Source organism: Bactrocera dorsalis, chromosome 5 (assembly GCF_023373825.1).
Source record: "Bactrocera dorsalis isolate Fly_Bdor chromosome 5, ASM2337382v1, whole genome shotgun sequence".
NCBI classification, from domain to species: domain Eukaryota; kingdom Metazoa; phylum Arthropoda; class Insecta; order Diptera; family Tephritidae; genus Bactrocera; species Bactrocera dorsalis.
The window spans coordinates 38,087,493-38,106,145 of NC_064307.1; the positions used below are offsets into that span (position 1 = coordinate 38,087,493).

The window sequence follows — 18,653 nt, forward strand, 5'->3', positions numbered from 1 at the left end:
TTTGTATGTATGTATGTATGTACATATATTAGCAAAACTTATGTTATTTCACTAATAATTGGGCAATGTGCCGCCGCAATATTTTCAAAAGCCTTTCAAGCATATAGAAATGCATGTGAAAAATTGCTTTTACTCATGTGTCTTCTCACTCACACCTCAGCCGCGTATAAATAATTCGAAATAGTCGCATAATTTGTTTATGCTAAAATATTTCGAACACGTAAATGCCAATTATTGCAACGTTATGAGCTTTTGCCAAACAAATTTTTCAAAATTTCACCTATCAATGAAGAATTCTTCATACATACAAAAATAATTCCGTTAATTAAACCGTTAATTCTTGTGTCACAAAAGCTGCGGTTGCCTTGGTTACAATATCCATTGAACGCTGCGCTCATCGTTACCCAATGTGGCCACGGTGATGCGCCAACCCAAATCAAAATTTCCAATAATTCATATTATTTTTATAGCATATGTTTCCTGTTTGTACTCGGCAGCAAACATAAACAAATGCTGTATGTGCGATGTGTGAGTGTGCGGACATTTTTGGCACAGAATTTGCGTGAATTAATGCTTTTTGTGGAACCCCCGCTGCCAGCCGCCGTGCGTTGGTTAGGAGGAAGGTTCTAAAGTGCCTGCCAACCGCCAGTGGGGTCCGCGCAATTGACAGTCGTTTGTTTGGCTTTACGTCTAGCTGTCCATCAGCGCTGCTGACGAGGAGCTGCTCCAATTACTGGCGCGCCACTCGCGCGTTTCTTGGCGTTTGCGCGCTCTTTGCTCTGTTGGAAACTAAAGATTTTCGACAGATTCGGCACTATCTTTGTGCTCCAATACTTTGTGTACCGTCAGCCAGACCATATGGTTTGGCTTGCACGTGTCTGTGTGTGCACTTTGCTTCAGCGAAAATGCTTCAAAAATAAATCCATACATTAAGAGCACAACGCTCCCCAACACAATTCAAAAATCCGCTACAGTGGTGTAGTAGTGGTTGATATGCGGTAAAAAAATTTTAAATCATACTGAAAAAATAAAAAAAAAATTTTAAAATTTTTCATATATCTTGAAACTAAATATTTAAGGTATCAAATTTTTAATCCACACTTTTTCTTTCCCCAATTCCTGCAACTAGATAAGGTTAGGGTGTATAGCAGAAATCCTCGAACATTTAACTTTGTATGGAAAGGGTGTTCTATTCCCTACTTTTTTTAAGAAAAATCACAAAAAAATTCAAACTTAATGTATAAAGTTTATTATATGCCGAAAGAACATTCTTTGACCTTTATTTTTTCACCTTCAAAGGTTTATCTCTCAGATGGTAGATCCGTTGAGTCCAATTTTCGATAACTCGTTCGGGCATTTCGAGTGGTAACTGGCGAATGACACTTATGATGTTTTGCTCCAAAGCTTGAATCGACGAGGAATCTACCGCATAGTCCTTAGATTTTACATAACCCCACCGGGAAATGGCAAACGATGTGATATCACACGATCTTGGTGGCCAATTGACCGGCTCAATAGATGAAATTATCTGTTCATCGAAATGTTCTCTCAAAAAATCCATTGATTCGTGCGTTGTGTGGGAAGCGGCGACATCTTGTTGAAACCAAATGTTCCCGAGTACACGAGCTTGAATTTCAAACATCATATAGTCGGTTATCATGGCGCGATGACGTCGCCATTGACGATTACGATCTCAGCGACATCATTTTTTGAAGAGATATGGACCGATGACTCCACCCACAAACCACACTAAACCACTGTGTTTTCTAGATGAAATGACAGCTCTTGAATCTCTTCAGGTTGCTCTTCGTCCCAAATGTGGCAATTTTGTTTGTTTGCATACCCATTGAGACCGAATTGAGCCTCATCACTAAACAAAATTTGGCTCGAAAACGTTGGATCTTCTTCGAACTTTACAAAAGCCCATAGAATCGGAAGTTCGAAAATATTTTTATTAAGTATATGTGGGTTAAAGGAAGTTTATACCCAATTTTACTAATTTTTGGCACATGGGCGTGCTGTCATCCCAAAAATATTCTATCCAAATTTCAATACCAGAGAGACAGATATAGATCAGACATACTTAGATTGTTCGATATGTATGAGGCCATGCCCACTTTCAAAAATTTTTTAGCCCACAAGTATTCCTCGCTATAGCGACTGTTTTGAATCTTAATTTAGTACTTCATGAAGGCACTTCGTAGGTTTTCATTTTGTGGGCGTGGCAATGGTCCATTACACTCATCTGCAATAATGACCTCGCTTGGCGGTCAAGTTCTCACTTGCACGGAAGACGCATAGAGAGACAGTTAACTGGATTTCAACTCGTCTCGTTAGCCCGATCATTTATATATTATAACTCTATATATATCTCGACTAGTTTTAGGTGTTACAAACAGCCGTTAACTGAACAAATCAAACCAGAATCATATCTCAAAATGTAAAATCCACCAGATCTCAGTTATAAATTATTATTTTTCAAGAGTCGCTCTGAATGTTTTGAAGTAAAGGTTGAAAATGATCGATCGCGTCAAATTTCTTACTTTCTACGATTAACGTCAATCTCTCAACACTGTGCAGCACGCATTCTCTTCACTCAAGCCACACATTCGTACTTATACACTTATAAAAGAGCGCATATGCAGTTTCTGTTTCTGTTTCAGCTGATCGGAAAATTCATTAGCGACTCGCTCACAAAGTCCATGCACGCTGAGAGCAGTAGAATTTCCCTTATACTCACCATTGCGTTGGTAACTCAGCCACTCGCCTATAACATTTCGAACACTTTTTCTCACGCCGCGAAGGCGCTGACGTGTGTGTGTGTGAGTGCTTGCGCTGTTTTAATATTGAAACATTTCGAAAAAACACAACGTTTCAAAATTGGAATTTTCTTACTCATACACGGCCACAGTTCATATTTTGACTCGGCCAAGTTAAAAGCGTTTTTTGAAGAATCTCGAAATTGCAGTCGGAAAAGCGAAAAGCAAAAAGTGTATCGGCGGCAATTATACACACGGCACACATTTTGGTTTGGAAGCGAATTTGTATTGAGAAACGGGCGATTTTCAACTGAATCGTACAGCTGAAGTTCAGTCGGTCAATCGGCGTGCACGGAAATACATTTGGTACATTCATTGGCATTCACTAGGCGGTGAAACGGTTTCGAAAGTTCTACACGTACTACAAACACGCTCGTTTTTGACACACACTGTCACTGCCATTTATAACACAACGGTATTAACGCGCGTAACGGACGGTTTATTTATTTTCGCTTGATTAATTGCTAGGAGATTTAAGTTTCGAAACATTAAAAAGAAGTGTGAGCGGTAAAAAAAAAACTAGAAATAAATATGGCCGACGTGGAAATTATGCAAACCGTTTCGGAAACGAAGAAAACGAAGAAAGTTAAGAAAACAACAAAACGACGCGAATCTGAAGTTCAAATAACCGAAGTTGAACAAACCGATCAAAATGAGGAGAAGGGGTATGTGTCGTGTCGTCTTGTTTTGTGGCAAACGAAATTGGAGAATGAGTGCGAAATCGTTTTTGGAAGGTTTGGAGTTTTTTTGTTGTTCTGAATTGGTTTTTTTTACCACTTGATTGGAGACACTGCAGATAGTTGAAATATTTACGCGATCTTGAGTAGTTAATAAAGCGGCGATTTTTATTGCGAGAGTTTAGTTATAAAGTAAATTTTATTTAGAAATTGTTTTATACGTGAACTAGTCCCTCAGCTTTTGAGATATCAAACGCAAATTTGGCACGTTCCAATGAGTTGCTGTTTTGTCGGAACTTTACTGGTGTAGAACTGAGAACTGGTTATAGCCGAACTATAGCATATGACTGACTTAAAAACTGATTGTTCAAAACCATGTCCGTGTAAGCAAAACTTTTTTAGTTGACAAGCTATCTTCACAAAATTTGGCATGAGTTATTGTTCAAGACAGCGTTATAAGCTCTGAAGAAATTGTGCAGATCGAATCTCTATAGCATATAGTTGTCATACAAACTGAGCGATCAAAATCAGGTCTTTGTATGACTAACTTTTTTATTTAATAAGATATCTTGATGAAATTTGTTATGGTGTATTCAACAAGGTAACAGTACAATCCCTGAAGAAATTGTTCAGTTCGGAGTAGTATAGCATATAGCTGCCATACAAACTGGCTGACCAACAGCAAGTTCTTGCATGAAAACCTTTTTACTTGACAATATATATTCAGGAAATTCGATATAGATTATAGCGAAAAGTAATGCTATAATATCCGAAAGAAGTCTACAGATCGGATGACTATAACATATAGGTGCCGTACAAGCTGAACGATCAAAATCGAAGTCTTGTATGGAAACTTTTGTACTTTTTAAGGGTTTTATAACCTCGATTCAAGCGAAGTTAATCTTTTTTTCTTTTTTTTTTCTTTTTATTGGCATTTATTAATTATAAAAACATACTTACATTTTTAATATTTTATTGTTAGAATTTTCTTTAAATAACTATTGTAATAGTTTATTATTATTTTTTTGTTTTTGGAGAACTTGTTTTTGAATAATAATTTTTTTAATAATATTTTTTTTTTTTAATAAATAAATTATTGCCAAAGTAGAATCCGACATTTTACAGTAAAAATTCAGTATTAATTACAAAAGCTGATTATTATGAAAAATTATTTGGAGAAGCGTTAAATTTTAAATATATTTATTTGCTTGAAGTTTATTCTTCAAAATGCTAAATAATGCAGATTTCATTTTCATAAAATTTTTTTTTTGATATTTTTTGATATTAAAGTTTTTTAAATTTTTTTCTTGCAAATATTTTTTTTTGTTTACTATATATTTTATTTGCAATCTACCTGAAGATACTCAGCAAATTTTAAAAACGAAAAATCCTTAACTGAATTGATTGTGCTTCATTGAGACTAATCAATGTATTCTTCAATAACATAATTTGCTAAAAAATATTCTTAAAACTACTTAAACTTTGGAAGCTCAAAAATGTGAGTTCTTTTTAAGCGTCTAATATCCATGCTGTTGTCCAGCAGACTTATTGCTAGTAAGTTATCATGATTAGAAAGTCTATTTAGGTACCTTGGACAGGCTTTGTTGATTTCGTTCCTAGCAAAAGATATATTTAAGTCTTTGTGGACTTGTGGAGTTGCACAAAAAATAAAAAAATTTAAATATTCCGATTCAGCTTCCGTCGTATAAATTTTAAATGTAAAAACCTTTTTTTTATTATTTTTCAATTTTTTATTTTTTAAATATTTTTTTGAAATTACTTTTTTTATATTTTTGATTTTTTCGATTTTTTTTTAATTTTTTAAATTTTTTAATACTTTTTTAAACTATTTGTTTTTTTTAATTTTTTATTTTTGAAATTATTTTTTTGATTTTTTTCAATTATTTTTTTAATATTTTTGAAATTATTTGTTTTTTTTTAATTTTTTAATTTTTTTAATATTTTTGAAATTATTTTTTTAATTTTTTTCAAATATTTTTTTGATTTTTTTCAAATATTTTTTTAATATTTTCGAAATTATTTGTTTAATTTTTTTTTATTTTTTTAAATATTTTTTTTTTATTATTTTTGTTTTAAAATGTTGTTTTTAAATATCTTTTGCGTTAATATTGTTTTTTTTTTTTTAATTTCATGACTATTTTTTAAATATTTTTTTGAAATTATTTTTTTAATATTTTTGAAATTATTTGTTTGATCTTTTTTTAATTTTTTAATATTTTTTGAAATTATTTGTTTTTTTTTTAATTTTTTAAATTTTTTAATATTTTTTGAAATTATTTGTTTTTTTTTTAATTTTTTAATTTTTTTTAATATTTTTGAAATTATTTTTTTGATTTTTTTTCAATTATTTTTTTTAAATATTTTTGAAACTATTTGTTTGATTTTTTTTTAATTATTCCAATTTTTTTATTATTTTTGATTTAAAATTTTGTTTTTAAATATCTTTTGCTTTAATATTGTTTTTTTTTTTGTTAATTTCATGACCTGCTTTTAATACCCACTTTCTTTAACAAAATAATTTTTTTTCTGTTCTACAATTATATAATATGTATTGCGTTTTTATGCTGGCAAGCAAAAAAATTACATAGGCGCTTATTTCGCAAAGTAGCAAACGTGTGCCTCATGGAAAAATCTTAACGAAAAATAAATTCGGCGAGAGTCTAAACAAATGCTGTTTTCAGCTAAAACCGAATTATTAATGGGTTTTTAATAAACAGCCATAAATTCTGAAATAGCCGCAAGCTTTAGGGAAATGTTGCGCACAAACACAGACGCAAAAGTTCACAACGCTAAACAGAACAGAACAATGTAAGCTACATATGTATATTATACAAACATACATACATACAAATGTACATGTTATATATAGTACATAACTGTAAACCGATCGCGCAAACTTTTGTGTTGCCATAAGAAACTGCAGGCGTTCACTTGGGTCAAGAACTAGCACAAAATACACGTAAAAATTTATATGAAAAAACCGAAAGACTTGAAGCATTTCAAAAATACTCGAGCCTATGCATTTGGCACAAACAAAACGACACATGTACTCCCTTACTCCTTGATTTACGCAAAAGGTACAACAAACAAGCTTATATAAGTGTAATTTACAACAAAAACAACAACAACAAAGCACATTTAACAAGCAAAGGACTATTTCCAAAGCAAAAACCAAAATAAAACATGAAGCAGTGTTTCTATTGGGCACACTTTACAAAAATACAAATACAACAAACACTTGTTGTCACATACAACAAAATTGAATGTTTTTTGAACTCTAACTCCAAGCATTGTTTTGAAAAATGTTACACTGCACAAAACTACTTAGCTTACAAACAAATTTGGTAACTCCACTAAACACAAAAGGTTAACAAAATACTTCAATAAATGCACACACATACAGTTACAACATGCACATCATGCATTAAGTGAAAAAGTTTTGTGATACAGACAACAAAAGTGCATTACAAACAAACAAACATACATACATTTTACACAACAGTACATTTAATTGCCGCGTAACCGCTGGGCGTTCCTTTTTAACATTCCCGAAAATTTGCTTCCCTTTTCAGTTGATTTTCAGTGGGGAATACACGAAGGCCATGGACAAGGATTGGCACTCGGGCCATTTCTGCTGCTGGCAGTGCGATGAGAGTCTAACTGGACAGCGCTACGTCATACGCGACGATCATCCTTACTGCATCAAGTGCTACGAGAATGTGTTCGCCAACACGTGCGAAGAGTGCAACAAGATCATCGGAATCGATTCCAAGGTGAGTTCAGCGTTTTTTTTAACAAAAGTTAATATAAAAAAAAATGAGTAACGAAATTAGACTAGAAAATTAGTACAAACAAGTTAAACGGCAATAAAGAATAAGAAGAATAAAGGGTTACATGGGTTTCCAAGGGTAAAAAATAGCGTTTTTTCTCTTATAGAAAATTATTTTCTTAGAATCAAGATCATCTAAAGTGAAAAAATACGTGTTTTAGTTAAAACCTTAACTTAGAACTAGGATGAAGGAAAAAAATCTGAAAATTGAATTTTTGACAGATATTTTTACAAACAAATGAAAATTTCAGTGAAAATTTCGCGACATTTTTTTTCAAATAGTTGTAATCGAAAAAAAATCTTTCGTCCAAGTCTTTAAAATTTTATCTCACAGACCTGTGTAAAGTTTCATGAAGATCAATTGAGTAGTTCTCGAGAAATCTTGTCAACCGACTTCAAAAACACAGCTTTCAGACCAACGCGTTAGAAGACGGCGCAGCTAGCCTAGATAGCCACGAGCGAACAAGTTCTCAAGGCTATATTTCGGAAACTATTACGCGGATCAACTTGAAAACATATGACAGTATTCTAGAGATATAGAATATAATAAGACAATAAAAATAAAAATAAAAAAAATAAAAATTCGATTTTTGAAACACGTAAATCCATGTAACCCCTTAATACAAGCTGAGATACCAGTGCATATTTTAACTTTAGGTGATAGTTTGGTTTCAAGGAGATTTCATGTTTTTAAGTTAATGCTACTGTGATCAAATGGTAAGGTGACAATGTTATTCAAAACTCCCGACTATCAAGAAGACAAGTAAATTTGTTTTTTAGAGTGGTAGGACTGACTATAATAATGCTCAAGTGTCTCTGTGTCCAAAAAAAAAGGTTTATTTTACGATTTTTACTATGGTTGATTTTGCTGAGCAAAGAACTTGCTTTAAATTTTATTTACGGAGAGAATATTATTGTACGGACATGCTCACGACCGCTTTTGGTGATCAAAATTCTTTTTCTTCTTCTTCTTTACTGGCATAGGCACCGTTTACGTGGTTATAGCCGAATTAACAACAGTACGCCAGTCGTTTATTCTTTTCGCTATTTGGGGCCAATTAGAGATACCAAGTGCCAAGTCACATGATCTCTCCAACGGAGTAGATGTCTTTCTTTTCCTCTGCTTTCACCGGGGGTACTGCATCGAACATCTTTATAGCTGGAGTGTTCTCTTCCATTTGGACACAACGACCTAGACAGCGCAGCGGCTGTCTCTTGTTTCGCTGAACTTTGTCAATGTCGCTGTATACCTTGTACAGCTTATCGTCCCATTGACTGCGGTATTCGCCGTGGCCAATGCGCAATTGATCATAAATCTTCCGCAAAACCTTTCTGTCGAATCATCAGATGATGTCCTTGTCTATGTCTCCGCACCATATAGCAGAACGGAAATAATGAAGCCGTGAGAGTTTGGTCCTTGTTCGCCGGGAGAGGACTTTACATTTCATTTTCCTACTCAGTCCAAAGTAACACCTGTTGGTAATTGTGATTCTGCCTTGGATTTCAAAGCTGATATTGTTGTTGGTGTTGATTTTGGATTCAAGTTTGACGAAATTCGAAGAGTCCAAAGTAGGCTGAGAACGCGTTATACACGAACCAAACACAATCAAAGATTTATTGCTTAAAAATTGTCGATTGATATTTAGAGTATTCGTGGATGATCTTGTAATATCATTTGACTCACTCAAACTATTGGTGGTACCAAAGTCACGATAAAGCACCATGTCATACTGCATTGGTTCTTCACGACTTGTTTGCCAAAAACTCGACTCAAATACATACTGTTCTCTAATCACTATCTTCACCTGATTTGGTTCCATGCGACTTCCGACTACTCACAAAACTCAACACTATTGAGAACATATAAACGGAATAAAAGAAGATCATAAAGCGTGTACCTGAAAAATATTACTCCGACTGTTTCGAGGACTGGAAGAAGTGTTGGCAAAAGCACGTTTAATAGGACGGGACTTGAAAGAATTATTATGTTGCCAAAAAGCAGAATAGTACAAACAGTTATACGGGATGCTTTTTCATGCAAGTTTTTGACACGAAAGCAGCGTTCAAAGTTAGAACTACAGAGCAAATCGAAAACGGGTTTTTGAAACACTGTTTTTTAATGGTATTAACCCACATAGTAGGTTAGGTTTAGCTTCCTTGGCTTCGGCAGTTAGTCTACTGACAACTTCGCCTGATCATGTTCGGCCAACATTTTATATAACAGCTGATATTTTTTATAGAAAAAGAATTTTCCTCACAAAGACATGGTTTTGGTCCGATCTAAGTCATTTTTTGGAAGAATTACCGTTGCCTCAGGTTGTAATCTATGCTAAATTTTGTGGAGATAATTTTTACTCACAGAGATTTCTTCGAAGATAGTACCGTTAGGACAAAAGCTTGTACATGGCAGCTGTATGCTATAGAAGTCCAATATAGGCGGTTCCGACAAATGAGCATCTTCTAGGGGAGGAAAGGACGTGTGCAAACACTTAGATCGATATCTCAAAAACTTGGAAACCAGTCCGCGTATATACAGACAGACAGAGGGTAATTGTTCAATCGAATTAGGTGATAATTTATATATAGAAACATTGCGACAAACTTAATATACCCTTTTCAGTGTATAATAAAATGAAAATATATTTAATTCATGAAATGATTACATCATAATATTTAATAAAATTATTAAATATCGATTGTTTTCCTTCCTCTCTTAATTTTCTTTCAGGATCTTTCCTACAAAGACAAGCATTGGCACGAGGCCTGTTTCCTTTGTTTCAAGTGCCATTTGTCGCTGGTGGATAAACAGTTTGGTGCGAAGGCCGACAAGATCTACTGTGGCACTTGCTACGACGCACAATTCGCTTCGCGTTGCGATGGCTGCGGCGAGGTGTTCCGCGCAGGTAAGTCAAGTCACCACCGAACTGTATTCTCTGACTAACAAATGGAAACTATTCCATTGGAATTTAGTAAATTTATTAACAAAACTCGTTGCATACTTTTCGGAAGCGCCAACCAAACCGCTGGCTACCGTTTAGAAAGCGTTGTAATTTATTACAATCAAGTGTAAAAAAATAACTGAAAATAACAACTTCAACGTCTGTAGCCTAAAACTAGTTTATTTTACATATCTACAGCATTTAACCACTTTCTTGCGACTGCAGATGAAACGATCTCTGCGTTCACATGTCATTGGCATATTGAGTTTTATTCGGCCCCTCTGGCAATTAATTACCGACATGCAATCAGGCACACCAAAACGACATAAATGCCCGAGTTGCACAGTTGCCTTTGCGCGCTGTCTCAATTCTGCTCCACAAACATAAATTGCTGCAAGTCTATTTTGTCGCCCAGTCGATGGTCATACATGCCAATTGGCTAACTGGTCCACCAACTCCCAATCGGTAACTGAACGCACACACATGTGCATATGAAACCATATACGCTTACATTTTTGTACTAGCAGTGTATGTACATGTATGTGCGTGCGCCATAAGCGGCAGTTGCGCATTTTTGGTGGCCCAAGAACCATTGCGCATGCGCACCACTTTGGATTTTGGTCAGCGTGACATTAAGCATTCAGCAAAGCCATATAAAATATATATACATATACGCATTCAGCGTAAATATTGGAAAAAATGCAGTACTTTATCGCTAGCTAAATGAAGACACAAGGCGATTTCATTCACATATTTCGCCTTTAGGCATGTCTGGTGTTTATCATTCGGTCACAGCTATTTTAATAGTTTTCAAAGAGTTTTAACACTTTTCTTATCAATTTTTTATAGTAATAAGAAATTTTTTGTTTTCCATAAATAGGGTTGTGTGAAGAAACACACATATGTGTATATATTTAGATATCTGTACGAGTATCTCCAATGTATCTTCATCCCATTTGGGCGGCATTTCACAACGTAAAATCAACCCCTAAGCGCCATGTGACATCTTTTTATGGTCTTTGTTTCCATATATAGCATTAGTATGTATGTCATTGGGGCCATTTGTATGAAACACACGAGGAAACCAGTCGAGATAAACGTCTGGGTTCAACTGGAATGATGGAAGTCTTAAAAGTGTAGAAAAAGCAGCGTGCTCTATTTTTATACTAGAAGAAGAAGCGTTAACTTTGCTGGCATCGAAGCTACAATACCCCTCACAAATAAAAGAGTTTCCCATACATGAACTTGATTTTGATCGTTCAGTTTGTGTGATAGATATAAGTTATAATGGTGCGATCTGAACAATTTTTTCGTACATTGTACCTTTTACGATTAAGGTTAAAGAATTCGCTGTTGAAAACTTCCTTGATGTTGAGGGAGCTTGCAATAACGTCGTGACGGAAACGGCCATAACTGCTCTGGACGGTCCTAAGGTTGAATCAAACCTCAAATACCTCATTTTCAGTCTTCTGTGCGACAGAGTGATAGAAACGGAATGGGGCAACGCACGACGAAATATGAGTAGGGGAACCCTAGAAAGAGGATCCTGATCGTTAACGACCTGCTTAAAAACTTGAGGATCTTGGCTACCAGGTTATTGCTTATGCAGATGATGTCGCTGTTAACGTGAAAGGAAAGTTCTTGAGTACCGTGTACGAGTTGACGCAAGGGTATCTCAGCGTCGTAATAAATTGAGCAGTAGGAAGTGCCCTCGCCATCAACCCATATAAAGCCAAAGATGGTTTTATTTACTAGAACATACAAGATTTTGGGGTCACCGCTGCCGCTGATGGGAAAGATTTGTCTGCAATCGGCGGATACAGTGAAATATATAGAGCTTATACTTGATAGGAAGCTTTCATGGAAGCCAAATATCAAAGAGAGATCAAAAATGCCCCTTATACTACTGTAGGGGAGTCATTGGTAAAAGGTGGGGTCGCTCACCGAAAGGGGTTCTCTGGCTTTACGACACCATAGTCAAGCCCATTATATTCTCTGAAATCTTTATGTGATGGAGGGCTCTAAAAAAGACCACACTTGCGCTTGGGTGGCGCTCATCAGCATTTGTGGTACACTAAGGTCCACTCCATCCATGGCACTTAAGGCTATCTTGCACATAGTGCCCGTAGACATCGTCGGAAGGTGTATGAATGCGAAAGTTGCTATCAGTATCAGAGAATCTGGGTTCCTAAAAGTACACGTATCTGAACACTCGTAACTCCTCTCACACTTTCACTTCATACCACTATATATCCATATCATTTGGATCATAGAGTCGCTAAATTGAACTCTGACAGCCACTTTTCTGCCGATAAGCCTTTGGAGGAGAGGGACAGTGAGGTACTTTACGGATAGGTCAAAGCTTGAGCGAAGGTTGATGGAGGGGTGTATTTCAAGAGCTCTCTATCAATTCCAGCATCAGACTTCCTAGCTATTGCAGTTTCTTCCAGGCCGAGATTGAAGCCATTAAGTTGATTTACTACTCCGGAGCACAGCCTCCTTCAGAGAAGTGACCATCCACTCAGATAGCTGGGCGGCGAAACTATGAACTCATTAACAGTGCGATTAGGGTTGGTCAAGGAATGGCAACCCTCGTTACCAATTGCATCGTTTGTCTTTGTGATAAGACAGATATGAGTGCCAGACCACAACGGAATCGTAGGAAACTGTAAAGCTCATGAGTTAGCAAGAAATGGCACCCTAGAACCACTATCGGTAGAATAAGAGCGGATCTGCGCTCCCGTATCCTCTTCTATTACTGAATAACTGGGCCTAGCGGACGCTTGGTCAGCGCTGGGCCACCAATGGTACATGCGCTGTTGCAAAAGTTTTTTGGTACAAGATCGTTCGCAAGAGGTTTAGATTTAGATGTAGTGATCTCTTTGCTCTCTGTGAGGCTAGGCTCTCCCTAATTTTGAGCCTTTTAACACGCCATTGACCTATTGGCATCCATGCAGTAAGGCAGGGAATTCTACCAGACGCCATCTGCAGAAGCTGTGTGGAAAAGGACAAAGTGGCAACAACTCAAGGCCGCCTTCTTGACTGTCCCGAGTTTGGAAGGTCAAGTCACCGAACTGGACGGAATGGAAATAACACACCTTTGCAAAATTGTATTGTAACACAAAGAGTTCTTGTTTTCTATGGCTTAACAAAGGAAGACCTATAGCAGTCTACGTGCAATTTTTCAAGATCTAGATAGCCGACCAACGAACCATTACTTTAAGCAATAATCGATGTTAAATTTCATGAAGATACATACCTTGTCAAATGTTTTTCCATACAAAAACTTATTCCGATTATTCAGTTTGTATGGCAGCTACAAGGTATAGTTGCCCGATATCAGCGGCTCCAACAAATGATAAGCTCCATATAGACAAAAGGAAGCGTGTCAATTTCATATCGTTATCTGAAAATTTAGGGACTAGTTCGCCTATATTTGCTGGGTGTTACCAATTTCGTGGCAAAGCAGTTTGTGTTTTATGCCATACTTTCACTTGCAAAACCATAGACAGATACATATGTAATTCTCTGCGAATGTTAAATTATTTTTCCGTAGTTGACAATTTAGCAAGCATCTCAAATTTCCGTCTGGGCAGAGTGCATACTGTGATATTTTCTTACTTCCTCATACCGACATAAGACATCAGCGCTTAGTTAGCAGCGATTATATCGTCTTCAGCAGTGCAAATATAGTATTTCGCAAATAAATGCAAAATAATACAAGCCAAAAGATATGAAATAATTAAAAACTGGCGCTGCAAATTTTACAGCCGCAGTTGCTGTCTATGCATACCGGTATATAAAATAAATACAAATATATAATATTAGGCAAAAACATACTTACATACTTTTCACATATAACTTTCTGTGAGCCATTTTTTTGTATTTGTATGACATTATTTGCTTAAAATTGTACTAAAACCTCTTGAACCCACACAATTCGCCGGACTACAACAGAGAGTCTGTGTTGCCATGCAATTTGTGTAGCATGATTCAGACGCACCAAACAGGAACAGCGGAACATGTGTTCGAGTCTCCACAAGGTACATATATGGCACTTGACCAAAACGCGCTGAACAGGTCATTAAAATATTATAAATCGTGGATTAACATTATAATACAAAAGCCATAAATTGTGCTGCTTGCGTTGTCAAATTTTTCAAATATCTTTTTAATAATTATTTATGTATGTTTTTGTTAATTGTTTTACACGTGTAATTTTTGTTAATTAATTAAGGGAGATATAGCATTTTTTACTAAACAGAGCAATTTATATTAAAATAAAAAAAATTTTAACTTGGGTTACACCGAAGCCAGAAAATCCTTCAGAAAAAATTAATTTTTCTTACAAGCACTTGGTTTTGATCGTTCGGTTTGTATGGCAGCTATATAATATAGTGGTCCGATCTGGAAAATTTTTTCAATTAATGTAACGGTGGCTTGGACATTGCTCGCTGCAAAATTTTGTGAAAAGGTATTGTCAAATAAAAAAGTTTTTCTTACAAGGGCATGGTTTTTATCGACCAGTTTGTATGGCAGCTATGTGTTAAAGTGATTCGATCTGAACAATTTCTTCTAATATTATAGCATTGTATTGGAAATTATTCTCTGTAAAATTTCATGAAGATACCTTGTAAAATAAAAAAGTTTTTCATACAAGGACCTGATTTTTATCGACCAGTTTGTATGGCAGCTATATGCTATAGTAGTCCGATCTGAACAATTTCTTCTGATATTGCACCATTGCTTTAAAAAATAATCTATGCCAAATTTCAAAAAGATATCTTGACAAATAATGAACTTTGCCATACAAGAATATGATTCCGAGCGTTCAGTTTGTATGGCAGCTACTCGAATTCGTATTAAAGGATATAAAAAAACTTTATTATTACTATTTATTATACTTTGGTAGACAATGCCAAATGAAATTTTCCGCCTTATCTCCCTTTTTAAGATTTTAGCTAAATTCTAATTAAATGCAGAACCCTTAAATGTGCTTGCGATCGTGTAGGCAACCTACCCAGCAAAGCATGGCACACTTGTTTTGGTCAGTTCCACTCGGCTTGAGCGTAATTTTAATATATTTTACCCACAATTAATAGGTATTTTAATATATTAGCATCATATATACATACATGTGTACGTAATTAACATTCCTAAATTGAATTGTTTACATGCTAACCATTTGTTTGCCGTTGAATAATATAGAACTAGACATTGATTGCTTTGCCAGACGACATATGTGCTTGTAGTATTTATGAGTATGTATTTAGGCATGTGTGTACATTCGCCCCGCCCAAATAGTTGTGGTAAGCCCACTTAATATAAATATGACTGTATACTGAGTGTAGGTTTAAACGGGCTAAAACAAATCAGCCACTGAAATACAACCGAAACGAACACAGTGCTTGAGATCTCAAATTAAATTGTCAACTGTCAGCTGTCAAACGTCGCTGAGAAATAAAAATCGCTAATTTTGCCTTAAATATCTTAAAAACAGACGCAAATGATTAAATGCCAATTGTTCAGTTTTGCGCAGTAGATTTGTCTCCGTTAATTTAGGTATAATGGGGTAGTTGAATTTAGTTAAGTTGAGTTGAGTTGAGTAGAGTTGAGTTGAGCTGAGTCAAGGTAGATGTTAAAGTTAGGGATTTCCACTTGTCTTTGTCAATATTTTTTCTATTCGGAATCGAATTGCATACTACTTTTTATAACCGGAAGTTCGCAAAACTAATAGTTTGGTTATGGCTTATAAGGAAAATTGAAAAATATCACTAAATGGATGCTAACTATGGTATATAAAGCTGATCCATTTCGAGGTTCTCTAATTTTTTTAAAGAAAAATCACATAAACTTATCATCATTCGGACATTCTTTGGCATTCAATTTTTGAAGATTATCTCTTTCAACTGTTGATCGCGGCTACGTCTCAGATGGTCTATCCGTTGAGTCCAATTTTCAATGACCCATTCGAGCATTTCGACTGGTAACTGGCGATGAAGATCTTTTGCTCCAAGATCTGAATCGATGCGGGAGTGACCGCATAAACTTAAAACTTTACATATCTACACAGAAAAAAGTCTAACGGTGTGATATTACGCAATCTTGGTGGCCAATTTACCGGCCCACCGAGAAATTATCTCCCCACCAAAGTGTGTTCTCAATAAATCCATTGATTCGTGCGTTGTGTGGGAAGCGGCGCCATCCTGTTGAAACCAATTGTCGCCGAGATCGCGAGCTTCAGTTTCAGACATCAAATAGTCGGTTATAATGACGCGATAACAGGACAGCTCCAATTATTGGATGCGATGGCACATGGACTCATTCGTCTTCTTCTAGACTCTGCTCCACAGCAGCAACAGCGTCTTTGGTACGCACTGTACGACATCTCTGAGGATGTGTATTATTCAGTAGAGTAAATCTAGTGCAAAACCGATCCATGGTTGCTCGAATTACCGAATCTGCTGGGTTATTATGTTGATCGAATATTGAAGGCAGCGTCAGGCGAACTGAAATATTATTTGGTTAAGACATTTTGCACAATTCGCAGCATTTTGCTGAAGTAAGTCTGAGTATAACTCAAGTAACAGTTGTCAAAAAGAACAACTGCGAAAAAAGTATTCTTTATTTTCGTTGTTTGACACCATTTGGAGATTACAAGTATAACCAGGTCCTTCTGCACCTGGTTTTTCCAACGGAGTGGAGATTTTCTTCTGCGTCTGCTTTGCTCGGAGGGTATTTCGTCGAATACTTTCTGAGTTGGAGTACTTTCGTCCACTCGGACGACCTGATCTAGCCAGTGTAGCCGCGGTATCAAAAAGCTACTTTCTTCTATTCATTGGTAGTGCTTTTTACGTGGCGGGTTCTAAACCCAGCGCGCAACCCCGATGAGAGAATGTTTCGCCTTCTCACTTTTGCTCGCCTTCAAACCCATGTTTTTAGCCACATACTTGTTCTCAGACTGGAAGTCATGAGCTGCTTGAGCCATATATAAAATAAATTCTTAAATTGCGTGAATTTTTAAACATGGCTCCATCATTCACTTCTTCGAGAAAAGTATTACCACATTGAAATCCACACGTCTAAAAATGACATACTCTCTAGTACGAATTCAACACGATAACTTTGTGCTTGTTAATAGCGAATCGAAGAGACTTCTACTTATACCACTTCTATTGTGAATACTTTTCGACCCTAGGGCTAAGTTTTAATAAGAGGAAGAGACTCAGGAAGATAATTATTGGCTTTATAAAAGTTAAAGTAATCGGTTATCCATACTTAATGGTTGGTAATCAAAAGAAAATAAAAATGTATGTACTTCATATACATAAATATTCTGTAAAACGGTAGTGGCTTCTTTTAGTTTCACGCAAACACACAAATTCTGCACTTTTTACACACATATATGTAAATAATATAAAATATGAAAATATGTTTAAACAATGTCTGCCCGCAGCCATATTCACACATTTCGAATTTTAGTAGTTATTTATGCCCATTAAAAATATGGCTGTGTGTACCCGGTAAACAACATAATTTAGCAAAATAATAATATTTGCGTTGGCAAGACGTTTACATTTCATCGTCCTTCTAAATTTGCTCACCCAAACACAACACACAACATGCACACACACATACATGCATATACATAGTACATATGGACATATGTATGTAAAGTAGTGGCTGTGCTTATTCGCCGAAGGTGTGCCTCGGAAGGTTTTATTTGAACTGAAATGGAAATTATTTGCGATTTTCAGCATATTTAACATAATTCGTCTGCTTATTTGTTTCGAATTATTATCTGTGCATATAATGAAATCGTAAACACCTTCCACCATTAAAACTATTTGGCTGGCTTGCCAACTTTGTAAACAATTATATAAATGCATATGTGTATATAGCTGTGTGCATTTGCTTGTTTTACACCACCTTTGCAGCGGTGAAATAATAAAAATTTTATTATAACAATATTTTCACACATTACATTTTGTGTTTGGGGAGAATAAATTCTAAATTTAAGCATTGACTAAAGCCTCAAAATGAATATGCATAAGTAAACGTATGTAGTTGGTGCAGGGTTTAGATGAATTACATATTATTTTCATGCTTATGTATGCTTAAATACCAATAAGCCTACCTAATAACCAATTGTTATACAACCGTAATGGTTCCAACGTTAATGATGGGTGTCGATTTCACCAAGTTCCTCAATAGTTTAAAGTGAGGAAGTCAAAATATTATTTAATAACATCAAATGCTTTCGAAACGGCCAACTAATATCAATGGAAAACAATTTGGTTGTCGACAAGCTCATGACTGTATTATGATTACTATATTATGCAAGGCGACTAGTGTATAGTTGCCGGTC

The 18,653-nt window shown here is 35.6% G+C and overlaps 1 protein-coding gene across 7 annotated transcripts in view; it reads left to right on the top strand.

Annotated features, from left to right (window-relative positions):
* LOC105233722 (four and a half LIM domains protein 2) overlaps positions 1–18,653 on the top strand; it is a 248,612-nt gene that overhangs the window by 199,592 nt on the left and 30,367 nt on the right. For 5 of the 7 annotated variants that reach the window (XM_049459497.1, XM_049459494.1, XM_049459496.1 and 2 more), the window contains 2 exons: positions 7,090–7,290; positions 10,075–10,249. In XM_049459497.1, the coding sequence (XP_049315454.1) occupies positions 7,090–7,290; positions 10,075–10,249 (376 nt within the window). Of the gene's footprint in view, positions 1–2,912; positions 3,485–7,089; positions 7,291–10,074; positions 10,250–18,653 lie in introns of those variants that run through there. The other 2 variants (XM_049459498.1, XM_049459499.1) reach the window with 2 other exon arrangements.